The sequence below is a fragment of the Mustela nigripes genome, chromosome 13, assembly GCF_022355385.1.
Source record: "Mustela nigripes isolate SB6536 chromosome 13, MUSNIG.SB6536, whole genome shotgun sequence".
In the NCBI taxonomy this organism is placed as follows: domain Eukaryota; kingdom Metazoa; phylum Chordata; class Mammalia; order Carnivora; family Mustelidae; genus Mustela; species Mustela nigripes.
The window spans coordinates 130,668,579-130,683,686 of NC_081569.1; the positions used below are offsets into that span (position 1 = coordinate 130,668,579).

A 15,108-nucleotide genomic window follows, 5' to 3' on the forward strand; every position below is an offset into this window, starting at 1 on the left:
AGCTGCAACAGGCATTTTGTGGGGGGTTTTTGTTCTTTTTTTTTCTCCTAAAAAAATATTTGTGAAAGTTCTAAAATTCAAGGAAGTCCAGTGCTTTTTGAAAAGAAAAATCCCCATTCCTTGCAAAATGAAGATTTCAGATCAAACCCTCCAGAGCTACCGCATGTCTGTTTCAAGGTTTGCTGAGCCTCAGCCCCGGGCTACTGCCTGACATGTCCACCCGTGTGTGCACCCGGAGCACGGTGGGGCTTGCCTCTCAAGGGAATCCAGTCCCGCAGAGGGACCTCAGACAGCCCGTGCTTTTGGAGATCCATTCATCCTACATTTCTTTCTTTTTGGGGGTCAAGGTCAGAGGCCCTGGGACAGGCAGTGCTATGTGAGGGAGGGATTGTGGAACTAGTGATGTCTTACGGTTAAATAAGTCAGGGTCTGAATCTCAGCCCTACCACTTAACAGCTATGCCTGCCATGAGCAAGTGATTGAACTCGACAGGCCTCAGTGTTTTCATCTGTAAGATGGGGATGTCCATCACTTCCTTATAGAATTGTCAGGAGAATTTACTAATATTTCCAAATGCATCTGGCAACATTCTATGAATGGCAGCCACTCTCATTTGTCCCTGGACTCTGGGTTACCTGGGCCTTTTGTTTACATCAGAAAAGCAGCAGCAATACCTAGAAACTCTGAGAGGTTGCCCAGACCACATGAAGGTGCTTCTGGTCCTAGTGAGGTTTCTTGTTCTGGGCAAGGGTGAGCAGCACCATGTGTCAAAGGCAGGGGGAGCTCCGGCCTGGAGAGTCCCCATGCTGGTGCTGATCCTGGCCAGAGTGATAACCTCTCTGTGCTTCAGTTTTCTCTTCTCTAAAATGGGAGGCTTGTCATCCCTACGTCTTAAGGTTGTTGTGCTAATCGTGTTAGGTATCAAACATAAAGAGTCTAGCAAAAAATTTTTTTAAATGTCTGATAGTAGATGTCTGATGAAGACTCGTCAGGTTGGGCTCTTCCTTCTCATAGAAACCTTTTGTTTATGGTCCCGGGGTCAATTTCAGCCCCTGGAAGAGCTGGCTGGCTGCAGGCTGCTGGAACTTTGGCCTGCCCCTGAGAAGTATATCCTTGACCTAGCTCTCCCTCCACACACAGAGTGGGTCTCTCTTTGCAGGTCCAAAAGTGGGATAAACTCATCTGACATCACAGGCCTGTGTCTGCTGTCTGATGAGGCAAGCCTGCTAAGCTCTGTGCATGGGGGTGTGTTATGGAGCAGAAAGCGGCCCTGCAGGCCTTGAGCTGGGAACTCAGGGGTTCCGGAGGTGGGAGTATCATGCCAATTTGATGGTGGTGAAATGCCCATTCCCCAGGCTCTTCATGGCTGTCGGAGATGGTCCTAGCTCAATCCCCTTAGCCTAAAGCTCTTTCCTTTCCCTGCGTCACCTCCAGGCCCTCCTCCTCCTCTAATCTCCCGGAGCAGTTGCTTACGACCCTCTGTTGCTTATGACCTCTGTTGCTCTCCAGGGAGAGCAGAAAGTGTGGGATGGGCTTTGTACATGAGATACGCAGGGTAACGCAGGGACCCTTGGCTCCGTGGCTCAGTCCCAAGACATAGTTCTCAAGCTGCCATGATAATGTAGAGGTTTAGAGCACAGGCTCTGGAACCAGAATATCTATATAGGCTGTGTTTGATTCCCAGCTCGTTAGTCATTGCTGTGTGATCTTAGACTAGTTACCTAGCTTCTCTGTGCCTCATCAGTAAAATGGGAATAATAATAATAATATCGACTTCCTAATTTTAAAAATGGTTAAATTGGTTAATGTACAGAAAGTGCTGAGAACCAGGCCTGGATGTTACAAGCACTCTAGAGCTATTTGCTTTTATTTTCTGTCATCTTTGGCCCCTTCTGTTTTATCTTTAACCAGACAAGGCTTCTCCTTGAACAACAGCAGCACATGCCGGAATGTTTCCCCATAAGCTCAGGGTTCTCTCTGCCTTGGGTGCACTCTGCCGTCCTGACCCCTTTCTCTAGCTCATATCACACAACCACTAGAAAGCCTTCCCTGTGCCTCCAGCTATGAGACTCCTGGTACCTACTGCCTTTCTGCTCTTGGATGGTCATGAACCACCCACGTTCAGGGTCTCATCCCAGGGTTGCTGGATATGGGTGTATGTGTTGTATCCTGTACAAAGATGTTGATCAGGTTACAAATGCAGCTAAATTCTAGCCTATGTTCTCAGCCAGCTTTGGCACCATGAAAGAAATGGGACTGCTTGTGCAAACTGGACACCTAGAGGGGCCCCTTTTTTAGTTCACATGAAGGCACCAAGGGTAGGCCCTTCCCCACCCCACCCTCTGCCTCTGCACTTGGGGGGGGGGCATGATGTCTTCCCTACAGTGCCCATGTGGAATTATGCACCTTATAAAATGTTCATACATGTACCTTGGAAGTAGGTGAATGATGAATTCATGACATCGAGGTTCCCCAGGAACTGACAAGTCTTCGTAGGGGAGGTTGGAGTCAAAGGTTTCTGACTGCCTGCTGGCCCTAGGTGCTGTGGGGCGGGGCCCAGCCAGGCCTGGAGAGAGAGCTCCAGTGAGGAGAGAGGGCTGGAAGAGGCCGCGGAGCAGTTGAAGGTTCATGGTGATAACTATCTGGGGACAGTAGCTGTGTGCCCAGCACTGTGATGACTCTATAAAGAATATAAAGATAATACAAGACTCGGTCCCTTGCCTTCCACTCTGGGGGGAATCTGTGGTCCTGGCCGAGCTGTAGCCTGTGGGTGGTCTGCTGGGCCAAAGGGAGACAGAGAAGTTCTTGGAGGGGCCCTTTCCTCTGCTGGGAGGGGAAGGGTGATGACCCCAGCAGTTTGACACTTGGGCAAGCTAGGTAGAAAAGAGGGGGCATTTCCAGGGCTCTGGGTAGCCCACTCTAGCTCCCCTGCCCAGCTCTGGTGCCCAGCCAGGAGAGAAAAAAAGGCACTGCAGAGTCTCAAGGGGCAGGGTTTGGCAGCCTGACAGCCTATAAGGCAGGCTGCTCAGTGGAAAATGGTTTGTCAACATGAGGTCATGAGGGATCCAGAGGGTGGAGGAAAGTGAGGAGGCCTAGCAGGCTGTCTGGGCCCTTGGGAGACTGAGGCAGCAACTGCTACTTCTCTAGAGGTGGGGGTCTAGAGGTGGGAGTTGGAGGCGGGGGTCTAGAGGTGGGAGTCTGGAGGCGGGGGTCTAGAGGCGGGGGTCTAGAGGCGGCGGTCTGGAGGTGGGGGTCTGGCTCCAGGCCAGGCTTGTGCCTCACAGACATTCCCTCAGACATGCACAACTCCCGCCAACCTGCAAGGAAACAGGAGGCTGTGTTTCCTCCTGAGCCAGCTGAGACAGCAGAGCGGGCAGAGACTGGAGAGGATAGACCCCTCCCCACCAGGATTCTGCCCCCTTCTTACCCCCTGCCCCCGCCTGGCAGAGGCATCCCCTGGGGTCTGTGTCCCAGATCTCCAGCTCTCTCAGACCAGGGTGTGGGCACAGAAAGAGCTAGAAGCAGACCTCGGAGCAAGAGGACGGGACTCACAGGTAGCTGAGGTGGGGCTGGGTAGGGGGCGCCGCTGACCACTGGGGTCCCAGGGGTTGGGCACAGCAGGGTGGGCACAGCACGGTGAACGACAAAAGAGGTCTCAGGACAGCCAGCTCTCAGACATGTCATCCACACTAGTGCTGATGACGCCGAATCAGTGTGCCAAGCAGTGAGGGTGAGGGCTGGGTCCCCCCAGAACCTCCCTGCTGAGCTTGCTGTGAACCCAGAAGCCCCCGGCTTCCTCTCTGGCACTCAGGAGCACAGCTCCACTATCCAGGCACACGGAGCACCTGCCTCTTCAGGGGTCACCCTGTCGCTGGTCAACTCTGGCTCTCTAAATGCCTCTCCTCACACGGTGCAGAAAGCAGCTCCCCTGTGGCATGGTCCTCGGTCTGTCCTCTGCAAACCCAGTCAGTCTCTTTCCGGCCACACCTCTCCTCACATCTGAAGACAGATGCTGCGGTCTGGGGCCGGAGAGCAGGGTTTAGGATGGCTCTGATCCCAGTGAGGACTGTCGGGGGACCCTCCTGCCCAGGGTAGGAGCGAAGCCTTCAAGGGACAGAGAGCACGGTGAGGCTAGCCGGGGGAACTCTATCCACATAGTCATAGGCCAAGATAGACTTTTGGGGCTCCAGTGCTGACCCCTCCACTTTTTTATACTGCACGGTCCGATATGGTAATCACCAGCCATATAGGGCTATTTAAATTTGATTTAATGTAAAACTCAGCCTCACTAGACACATTTCCACGTGTTCAGAAGCCACCAGTGGCTGGTAGTTATGTACAGAATAGTGCAGACCATACAGCATTTCCATCCCCATGGAAAGTTCTGTTGGACAGAGTGACTCTAGATGAATGATCTGGGACAAGTTCCTTAACTTCTCTGTGCCTCAATTTCCTTTTCTGAAACATGAGGCTAAAAATAATACCTAGCCCCTAACGTGATTATGAAAATTAGATAACGTAAGGCAAACATAACAATGAATTCACAGCACAGAGCGCTTGGGTGGCTCAGTCAGTTAAGCATCTGCCTTCAGCTCAGGTCACAATTCCAGGGTCCTGGGATCAAGTTCCCCATCGGGTTCCTTGCTCAGCGGGGAGTCTGCTTCTCCCTCTCCCTCAAAAATCTATAAAAAAATTTTAAAAATACACAGTGAGGAATGAGCACTCAATACATATCCATCTTTATTGCTCAAGCCCCACCCCCCTCCCCCCACCCAGTTTTCCCCACAGCCCCCCCCCCCCCCCCCCGCTCACAGTATCATCAGAGAGCCCACCAGCCTGGCACATCTGGTACCCAGACACTGGAGAGTGATAGCTGCTAAGTCTTAGCCAGCTTGCACCTCACCTGCTCAGCCCGTGAGCTGTGCATCGCCTAAATCCGTGGGCTCCTGGCTCCTACCGATGGCCACAGGGTCCCCTCCTCCTGATCCACCCTGGCCCGGTGTCCCCTTTCCCTTGGCTGAGGCCAGGCAGGTTTGTGGCAGGGCCCAGAGCAGGAGGTCTGGTGACACTACATTGGGTCCCTGAGGGTTTGGCACAAAGGCTGGCTGACCTTGACCTGGGCCTGAGGAAAGAAGGAGCAGAAAGAGAGCTCTGCAAGGGCTTCCCTTGCCTTGCCAGCATCCAGATCCTCAGGGGAGCCTGGGCCACCTGGGGGTGCTAGAGCCTGGGCACCTGCCATTAGGGGGGCCTGCAGTCACAGGAGGGCCAGAAGCAGAGACGGCATTCTGGGAAGGCCCTCCTGGCCGTCCGTGTTCTCTCCCTGTCCCCCTCCCATCTGTCTGGCTGCTCCCTCTCTGATGCCTTCACAGCCTCTTCCTCTGTCTGCCCTCAGGCGTCGGTGGTCCGTCCCCAGGACCCCCTCCCTTGCTTACTCTCTCCTCACTCCTCTGTTTCTCCAAGTGTGTAGCATTCAGGGTGCCTACAAGTCATAAGCAATGCCATCAATGTAATTAATCCCATGATTAGAGCTGAGAACGGCTTAATTAGCAGAAACTATGACGATCATCTGTGTGTTCAAAATAAAAGCCAGCTATAGGCACACACACATAGCCGTGAGAAGAACACACTGTCAAGGGAAGTGAGAGGGGCCACTGCCACATTTTCTGTTCATATGCCTTGACTGCTTGTTCATTTGTTTTACCCTGTGCTAGCAGACAAGGAGGAGCAGGTGCCAAAGGCTGGGACGAATTTATGGGAACAAAACTTAGAACGGAGACCAGTCCATTCATTAACACATTTGCGCTCCTGAAATTGGGAAGTGTTAGCAGAGTCAGTGCCTCAGTCCAGCAAGGAGCTCTGAAGCCTGGTTTGTTCTGCCTGTTTGCCCTGAGTGCTGTCATTCCCTCCCTCCTAGCTCGGTGACCTCTGTCCTTACAGCACTCCCGAATGTGCCCTGTGTCTCCCCTGAGTGCTGCCTCCTGGCTGCTTCCATGTGGAGATCCATCTTGAGGCACTCCACCCTCGTTGTGTCCAAAACTGAGCCACTTCTTGGGTCTCCCACTTGAGATCTTGGCTCCTGGAGCTCCCTCCACCCACTGGTCTAGTCACAACTGGGAATATCCCATGATCTAACCATCCCCTGAATCCAGACTTTCTTCTTGGTCCCATCCGTGGTCCCTGCTAGCCTAGATCACAGCCAAAGCCTTCCAGCTGGCCTCCAGCCTGCCCCTCTCTGGTCTGTCTCCTCCTGGGTCATCATTCACTCGAGTAATAACCATTTGAAAAGGCCTAGTTCATCATGTCCTACATCTGCTTGAAGACCATGAACAACTCAAGGCTGATATGCAGTTCCTCCTGTACCCCCACATCTTTGCTGGGAGGCTGGACCCTTTGCTCAGACCCCCACCAGAGCAGAGAGAGGCAGAGGGTCTTTGTCATCCTTGGACCATGGTGCCTGGAAAGTGGCAGGCACTGAGAAAGTTCTTCTTGGATGAGTGCAAGAAGGTGGGCTTCTCAGAGACTCTTCTCACCCATTCAGTACAGCCCAGACACCTCTCTGATAGTCATGCTGTCTACCCTCTGGCCTGGAGCCTGTTCTTCTTCAGTCCCCCCAAATATCTCAGTGTTCTCATCTGTAAAACGGTGACACAGCAATAACAAATGGTGGGGTAGCTCTAAGATGAACTTAACCTGGTTTGGTAACCTAGCTTCTGCCCTTGGGAGTCATATAACCTTCAGGAAGGGATGGAAACTTGCTACTCTTGATTTCTTGGCTAGGAAATGGAATAATGAGTAAGTCTTAGAGCTATGAGAGACCTACATGAGAGGTTGTGGGCAGTGCGTATTACTGGCATGGAGGCTGGCGCAGAGCGAGCATTCATTAAATTGTGGCATGAATTTATTCCCCATCTGCCCTCTTCCCGCTCCCTGGCACCCCACATAGATAGGTAACCGCTGTTATTAGTTTCCAAGGTGGCCTTCCTAGGTTGCTTTATAAAGATGCAAATAAATGCAACACATGTGCTTATTTTCTCTACGTTTACACAAAAGTTCATGTACTCCACACCAGGAGTCATCAAACTTCTCCATAAAAAGCCAGATAGTAAATATTTCAGGCTTTGAATGACATATCGTTCTACAACCTCTCAGCTCTGCCCTTTAGAGCAAAAGCGACCACAGTCAATGAGCATGGCTCTGTCCCAACTCAACTTTATTTGTGGAAACTTAAACTTGAATTTCCTATCACTTTACCATGTCATGAAATATATTTTTCTTTTGACTTTTTTCAACCCTTCCAATATATTTAAAAAAAAAAAAAAACCTGTTAGTTCACCATCCGTATAAAAACGGTTGGTGGAGCAGATCTGGGCTGTTTTTCCACTTTTCAGTATGTCTTGGAGAGCTTTTCTGTAGATGTAAAGAAGCCACTTCTCTCGGTTTCGAGGGCGTATGACTCCATCCTGTGGATATATCCTAGTTTGTTTAACCAATCTCCTACTGGAGGACATTTATCTTGTTTCTATTCCTTACAAAATATTTTGCTACTACAGAATAGTGTTGCTATGAATAATCTTGTTCATCCATCATTTTGGACATTCCCAAGTGTTTTAGGTCAGACTCCCCTAGAGGTGGAGCTGGGACGAGGCTTCCAGTGTGTGATTTATTGGGGGATGGACAAGGAAGGGAAGCAGAATGGGAAAGTGGAAAGAGCAAGGATTGATCCCAAAGAAATCAAGGCAAGGCGTGACTGAAGATGGAGCTTGCAGAATTGTACCCCCTGGAGGCAAGGGGCCAGGCTTGGGAAGGTCTTGTCTTGGCAGACATTGGTGATGGGCAGGGCTTGTCAGGTGGTTGCCCTCAATCCCCTAGAGAAAGACTCCCATGCAGCCTGTGGGAAGCACACCAGCTACAAAGGGGACCGGGGCAGGGTGGCTACAGTTGCCTACATGGCAGCTCTGTCTGCAGCAACATCTTGGAGCTAGAACTGTCAGAGCAAAGCATCGATGCACTCAGTGGGGCGAGACATTGCCAAATTGCTCTCCTAAGGGCTGTATCAGTTCAGGTACCTGCAGCAACATTTGAGAGTGCCTGTTTCAGTACAATCTCGCCAGATTAGTCTGTTATTAAACTTTTGAATTTTTGCTCATCTAATGGATTAAAAATACTATCTCAGAGTAGTTTTCATGAGCACATCCCAGAATGAGCATATCTTCAGGGCGCCTGGGTGGCTCAGTCAGGTGGGCACCTCATTCTTGGTTTCCGCTCAGGTCATGATCTCAGCGTCCTGGCTTCAGGCTCGGTGACCAGTAGGGAGCCCACTTCAGATTCTTTCTCCCTCCCTCCCCTTCCTCTTTGCTCCTCCCCCTGCTCACACTCTCTTTTGCTCTCTCTCGCTCTCTAAAATAAGTAAATAAATAAAGTCTTTAAAAAAAAAAAAAAGAATAAGCATGTTTTCATGTGCTTAGGAAACATTTGTATTTTTTTTCCTGTGAAAAAGGCCCATGCTTCCCCCTTCCAGGGGTTGTCTTATAATATTTTCCTTTTTTTTTTTTTTTTAAGATTTTCTTTATTTATTTGACAGACGGAGATCACAAGTAGGCAGAGAGGCAGGCAGAGAGAGAGGAGGAAGCAGGCTCCCCGCTGAGCAGAGAGCCCGATGGGGGGCTCAATCCCAGGACCCTGGGATCATGACCTGAGCCAAAGGTAGAGGCTTTAACCCATTGAGTCACCCAGGCACCCCAATCTTATAATATTTTTCTTAGCTGGAATGTCTTCCTCTTCATTTTGGACTATGGAAACCCTACCCCTCTCTTAAGCCCCAGCTCAGATGCTGTGGTCTTTCTGACATATGAATTCCTGTAGCTCTGTTAGCCATCATGTCCACTTTGGGTTCAACTTATTTGTACACATTTACCATGCTTTTCCTGAACCTCACTCTCCTCATCTATAAAATGGAGCTGCTGTGGAAAAGAGATTTATTTTTATTATGAAATGACACGTGTTTACTGTAAAAATGTTTTACTGAAAAAAATTCCAAAAATGTAGAAACAGGGGCAGCCACTGTTTACAGATCCTTCCAGATCTTTCCTGTGCCTGTATAAATATCTATAGGGGGAAAGAGAAGTTTCTCTTAAGACACAAACCTGGAAGCATACTGTCCATGTTATTCTGCAACTTACTTGCACTATGCAATAAAATAATGTGGTTAAGATGATGCATTTAAAGCATCTGGCTTGGGGCACCTGGGTGGCTCAGTCTGTTAGGCATCTGCCTTTGACTTATGTCACGATCCCAGGGTCCTGGGATCAAGCCCGCATGGGGTTCCCTGCTCAGCGAGGAGTCTGCTAGTCTTTCTCTCCCTCTGGTCCTCCCCCCTGCCTGCTCACATGCTCTCCCACTCATTCACTCTCCCTTTCTCTCAAATAAATAAAATCTATACAAATAAAAGATTTAAAAAAAGTATCTGGCTCTGTCCTCAATAGACGTAGCTCTAATTATTCTATGCACCGTGCAGTGAGGCTTTTAAACTTTCTTTTAGCAGCAAAAGCCTCTACAAACAAAACAGTATTTGGAAGACCAATTTGTAAAGTAGATAGCGTGGACCCTCCAGGCCCAGGGGGCACTTGGACAGGGTGGAGGGCAGGGTGCCTCTCACCCATTTATCTCCGCAGTTGCTTTTGAAAACCGGGGTTTAAATATATTTTCAGGATGGCAGAATGTGGGCACAGCACAAGGAACTGAGTGACATCCTTGTGGGTCTGCACTGTTTGGGCAGTTTTCACTTAGACCCAAAGATCCCAGCCAGCAGGGACAGGAAGTTTGTTGTTTGTTTGTTTTTCTCTTCTCCCAAATTGGTCAAAAGAGCCCCCAAAGCCCTCAGACGAGAGCAGATTGTAGATCAGTGGTTTTCCTTTTGGTTTGGTGCCAGCCTGTCATGATTTTTTTTCACTGGTCCATGAAGATATGAAGAAAATAGTCAATGTGGTGAGGTTTCCATGAAGTTAGGATTGTTCAAATGTTTCTTTTGGGCATTGAAACGTCTTTTCTTCCATGGAATTATGGGGGTAATAAATGGTAGGGGTGTGTGTGTGTGTGTGTGTGTGTGTGTGTGTGTGTGAATTTCTTACTTACCTAAACAAAAGTTTGGCAACTTTATGTTGTTCCCCTACATTTGTTTCAAAATTTTCCTGATCCACACGATCCTAATGTCTAGAGACAGCTGTTCTGGTCCGTTGTGGCTGCTTCGCCAGGACTTGCCTGGAACAATCCCAGAGAGATAGCAAATTCTCTTCTTGTGCCAGGAACGTCCAAGAACCACTTTCGTTGATGAAACCAAAGCAGCTCTTCCAAGGCTGAGTAGATGGAGCCTCTGCTATGGGGGGCTGTGGTCCAAGAAAGTCTCCTCCATGAAGGTCTTGCTTGCTTCTGTTGTTACCACTCTTGTCCTTAAGGGGGCACTGCTTCTTTAGACCACCCTGGGCCCAACTTGGCGCCACACCCTTTCCTTGATGTCCCCCACCCCCAGCCGACCTGAGACTAGGATGTGCAGGCAACTGGGCTCTTGCTAAAGGCTTGTGAATCACTTAAGGGAAATGAGTGCAAAGATAGCACAAAGCCAGACTACGGGGCTTACAAACTCCACAGTGCAATGTGCACCCCATCCCAGCTGCCTATGGCCTTCTAGGTGCTGATGGCACAGGCAACCAGCTAGAGATCCCCTCCTCGCATTGGGGGCCTCCCCACCCAACTCTAAGGACTGAGCTGGAGCTTTGAAGGGAGATGGGGGTTGCCTTACAGGGTAATTTTGGTAGAAGAGGTAGAAACTCTCAAAGAACTGGAGCTTCCTCCTTTACTCGGCTGTGAGCCCCTCGGACAAGGCAGAACTTTTGATTTCTGTCATTTAACCTCAAATCCCCATCCCAGCTGTAGATGACAGTGGATTGGATTCAGGAGGCTCCGGTTGTTAAAAATGTGTGGACACCAGATTGAGCACTGGGCCTTTTACATACAAGGATGCTTGGACAGTATAACAAAGTGTTTTGGGGAATCTTTCATTCCCCTTAGATGAAGAAGAATTTTCAGTGGCTTGTCTGAACTGCATCTAGCACTTCTTTTGTTGTCATTCATGCGGTTTTAAAATTCTGGCATATTTTTCAACTTACGACTATTTACTTACATTTGCAAAGTAATCACATGGCCTCGCTCTTGCTCTTAGTCCTCTCTCCGGCCCCATGACGTGGCTTCGCTCTTCCCACTTTTACTAACAGGATTCTGAAGCTCAGAGGAGCTTCATGACTTGCTCAGGCCATCCAGCTAGAAGAGGACGAACTGACATTTGCCTAGCCGAATCCTGTTCCCTTGGGTCGGTACAGCCAGGTCCTATCTACAACTAGGGTTCGAACATAGGAGTTTCTTTGTTGGCGGTGGCTTTTTTCTTCCCTGCAACATTAACCACTGGCCTTAGGATTTAAACTTGGGAATCTTGGGGCCATCAGCACTGAGTTCTGTTAGAGAAACAAGTGACAGCAGTGACCACAAAGACAACAAACTACCAAGAAAGAAGCCTTTGAGTTTCCATCTTGATCCAACTGGGGAGATCTTCGTTGGCCAAGTTCAAAAAGTGCAGAACTGGGCAGAACATGAGCTACTCCCTTCATCTTTCTAGGGTGGTTTGCGATGCTGGCACTAAGCTGAGCCATGGCCCCAGCCTGGTGCCAGCAGGAGGGGTCTCCCACCACCCACCAGTTCCCCCCAAACCCCCTCTCTCGGGCACACTCTGGGAAGCTCTGGAAAGGACTTTGTTCTCTGCTCCAGCTGGTTGTGCTGATCTATTCCTGGAAATGAGCAGGTGCCTGAGGTTTGGGCTCTCAATTCTGGCCCATTACAGGTCCCAGAACTTCTCAAGTGGCTGATCGGTCCTCTCTCCCACTCCAGACCCCAAACTCAGGAAGCAGGGTGAGGCGTGGTTGGGGCCTATCAGGGTAAGGATTTGCTGCTGGTGACCCTGGAAGGAAGAGCAGCATTAAAGCCTATGGGAGGTGCCGCTGGGTGGCTCAGGTCATGATCCCAGGGTCCTGGGACTAAGTCCCATGTCAGGCTTCTTGCTCAGCGGGGAGCCTGCTTCTCCCTCTCCCTCTGCCTGCTACTTCCCCTGCTAGTGCTCTCTCCATCTCTGTCAAATAAATAAATAAAATCTTAAAAAAAAAAAAAAAAGCCTATGGGAGCCAAGCTCTGAGTAAAGGGGCCTCAGGGAGGGCTAAACACTGCCTAGGGAAGTACTGGGGTACCCATGACTGACATCTCTCCTGATTTGGCTTCTGCCAGGAAAGGATAAGAGGAAGCTTGCTCCTGGCCTAGGCACCAGGGTCAACAGAGCTGGAGTAGAGACAGCAGAAGGAGAGGGGCCCACACCTATCCCACTTGGGCAAGAATACAGTGGAAAGGCTGGGGTTGGGACCTACTGGGAGAAGGAGGGACCTACTGGGGGAAGGAGCGCCCTCCAGACCTGAGCGGATACTCCTAGGCTGAGCTTCTGTCGCAGGCTCTGTTAGGGGGCACAGGAGTCAGGATGCTCTGGGTTGGAATCGCAGGGCCCTGATTTACTGGTTGTCTAACTTTGAGCCAGGAACTGCTCCCTCAGCTTCACTGTCCACAATGCGCTCCCACTCGCTGCAGTGCAGACACCGTCATATACAGTGGTCCGTGGTACACTGTGAAGTGACAGGATATTGACCATGGAGGCGACCTCGTAGAGTGGCCTGATTATAAGCCCACGAATAACACCTTCAAATTCATGAGACAGTTCAAATAGTTAAGATATCAAAGGATGGGGGCGCCTGGGTGACTCAGTAGGTTAAGCCTCTACCTTCGGCTCAGGTCATGATCTCAGGGTCTTGGGATCGAGCCCCGCTTCCGGCTCTCTGCTCAGCAGGAAGCTGGCTTCCCCTCCCCCACCACCCGCCTCTCTGCCTACGTGTGATCTCTGTCAAACAAGTAAATAAAAACTTAAAAAAAAAAAGATAACAAAGGATGTGAGAAAGAAAGTTTCCAAAGTGGTAAATAGATACATGAAGACCATTTCAGCTCAGAAATAATAAAGAAAGGAGAGAAAAGGCAACAGTGAACTATCATTTTATACTTACTCAACTAGAGATGTATAAAAAATTTGTTAATACATTAGGATGTCGAGGTTGCGCTCTGAGTGGTACATTTATACATTTTGATACAACCTTTCAAAAAACAGTGCACCATTGTGTACCTAGAGCCATAAATGTTTATAACCTTTTCCTTATACCCTTCAATATGATCATTCTAGTCTGTAGAATTCATTCTAAAAGAATAATCCTCCTTAAATGTGTATTTTAAGTATTTTTCAAAAATACAAAATAATATAATGAATCCCCCATTTACTAAAGGAATATTTTCACAGAAGGAAAAAAAGCTGTACTTAGGTGGACGTAAGTATGTTTGCTGTTAAAAATTAAAAACAATCTATGTAACAGGCAAATGTCTGAATAAATTGTGATTTGTCTTCAGCTAGACTCTCATCTGAATTGAGATGATAAATGTGAAAACTGGGATTAAATGAAGTATGATCTAATGTTAAGTGAAAAATCAGGGTTTAAGCTGTGTCTACACGGGATGACAATAGGGTACGAACATGTATGTGAGCAAAGGTTGAATGGAAACGTGCAGAGTGTTCGCTCCGTGGGGCAGGGGGATGACGAAGGAGGTTTTTTTCCTTGAAAATTGTTATATTATTTTTACAATGAAAAGAAATGAGTGGGAGAGTCCAGGCCCTGCCCCCGGACCAATCTGTGAATGAGTATTAGTTGGGCACCATTTCCACAGGTAATTTGTGTTAAGGGTTGAATTAAGAAGTGGCAGGGGATCAGCTTGGGGGCAGGACTCAGTTTGGGGGCAGAGGTTGGTCCCTCAGAGTCTCAAAGACACTCAGAATGTCAGAGTCACACGGGATGGGTCTCACACCTTCCTTTTATGGTCACGGGCCCCAGAGGCCCAGAGAAGCTGTGACTTGCCCAGGATAACCCAGCAAATGGCTGGCTATTCCACACAGGCGATAGTCATTCTCACAGAACCAACTGGTGGGCCTTACCTCGCTCCCCCTACCTCAGGGCACCTCCGCACCCCTGAGCCACTGTGCAGGGGTAGAGAGAAGGCAGCCACACAGAGGGCAGTCTCCTAGTACGGAGGCGGCGGGGGGGGGGGTAGGCGGCCCGAGGGGGACAGAGGACCCAGCAACGCTGCTTCTAGGCAGTCAACCCCTGTTCTACGATTATCTCCACAGGACCCTGAGTGGGCTCAGCCAGACCCAGGCCTCCCAGCGGCACGTGGGCTTGTCCCGGACTGTCCGGCTTTACCCAACCACCGCAGCCAGCGGTCAGCTCGCCTCCAACGCCCTGCCCGCAGGGCCAGGCCTTGAGCGGAGGGATGGCGCCCAGCAGGCAGCGTATCTGGACCACCCGTCATCCCCCTGGGGTAAGGTGACCCTGTCTCAGGGTCCTAGAGGAGCAGGGCATCTCAATCTCTGGCCGTCTTGTCCCCACGTTTGCTTCCCCTCCACTCTCACGGATGGGCGGAGTTCGCCTGTCCCTCATCCTCTCGGCCCATCAACCCGCAGTCGCCAAGTGCCTGCCTTGTGCCAGGCTGCAAGGGTCCCAAACCAGCTGAGGGGGGACCTTGCCTCTGTCACACATCCTGCCTTTGCTTCCTTCACAACCAGCCACGAACCTCACCTCCCTGACCCTGCTCCTTTCACGGCTTCCTTCCTGCAACCCGAGGCCCTCGGGTTGAACCTGCCTGGGCAGTTTCTTCCTTAGCACCCACAGCGGGGCCTCGGCTCTCCAGAGGAGACAACGGAGCATCCCTGTGGGTTCATGCATTGGCACATTCTGGTCATTGCCCAGCAGTCCTTTCTTTGTGCCTGCTCCCTCTCTGTCTCTGTCTGTCTGTCTGTCTCTCTCCCTTCCTCTCGTCCCTCAGAGCAGCGACTCCAAGCTGCCCCCACGTCCCCTCCCCCCAGAACATGGACACGCCTGCCACACCTTGGAGAGATCCTCACCTTGCTATACATCTGCCCATGGTGCA

At 50.1% G+C, this 15,108-nt stretch overlaps 1 protein-coding gene across 1 annotated transcript in view; it reads left to right on the forward strand.

Moving 5' to 3' along the window:
* The window catches only part of LTBP2 (latent transforming growth factor beta binding protein 2), a 100,702-nt gene that overhangs the window by 33,522 nt on the left and 52,072 nt on the right, over positions 1–15,108 (forward strand). The window contains exon 4 of the mRNA XM_059373746.1: positions 14,309–14,499. Coding sequence (XP_059229729.1) covers positions 14,309–14,499 — 191 coding nt within the window. The remainder of the gene's footprint in view (positions 1–14,308; positions 14,500–15,108) is intronic.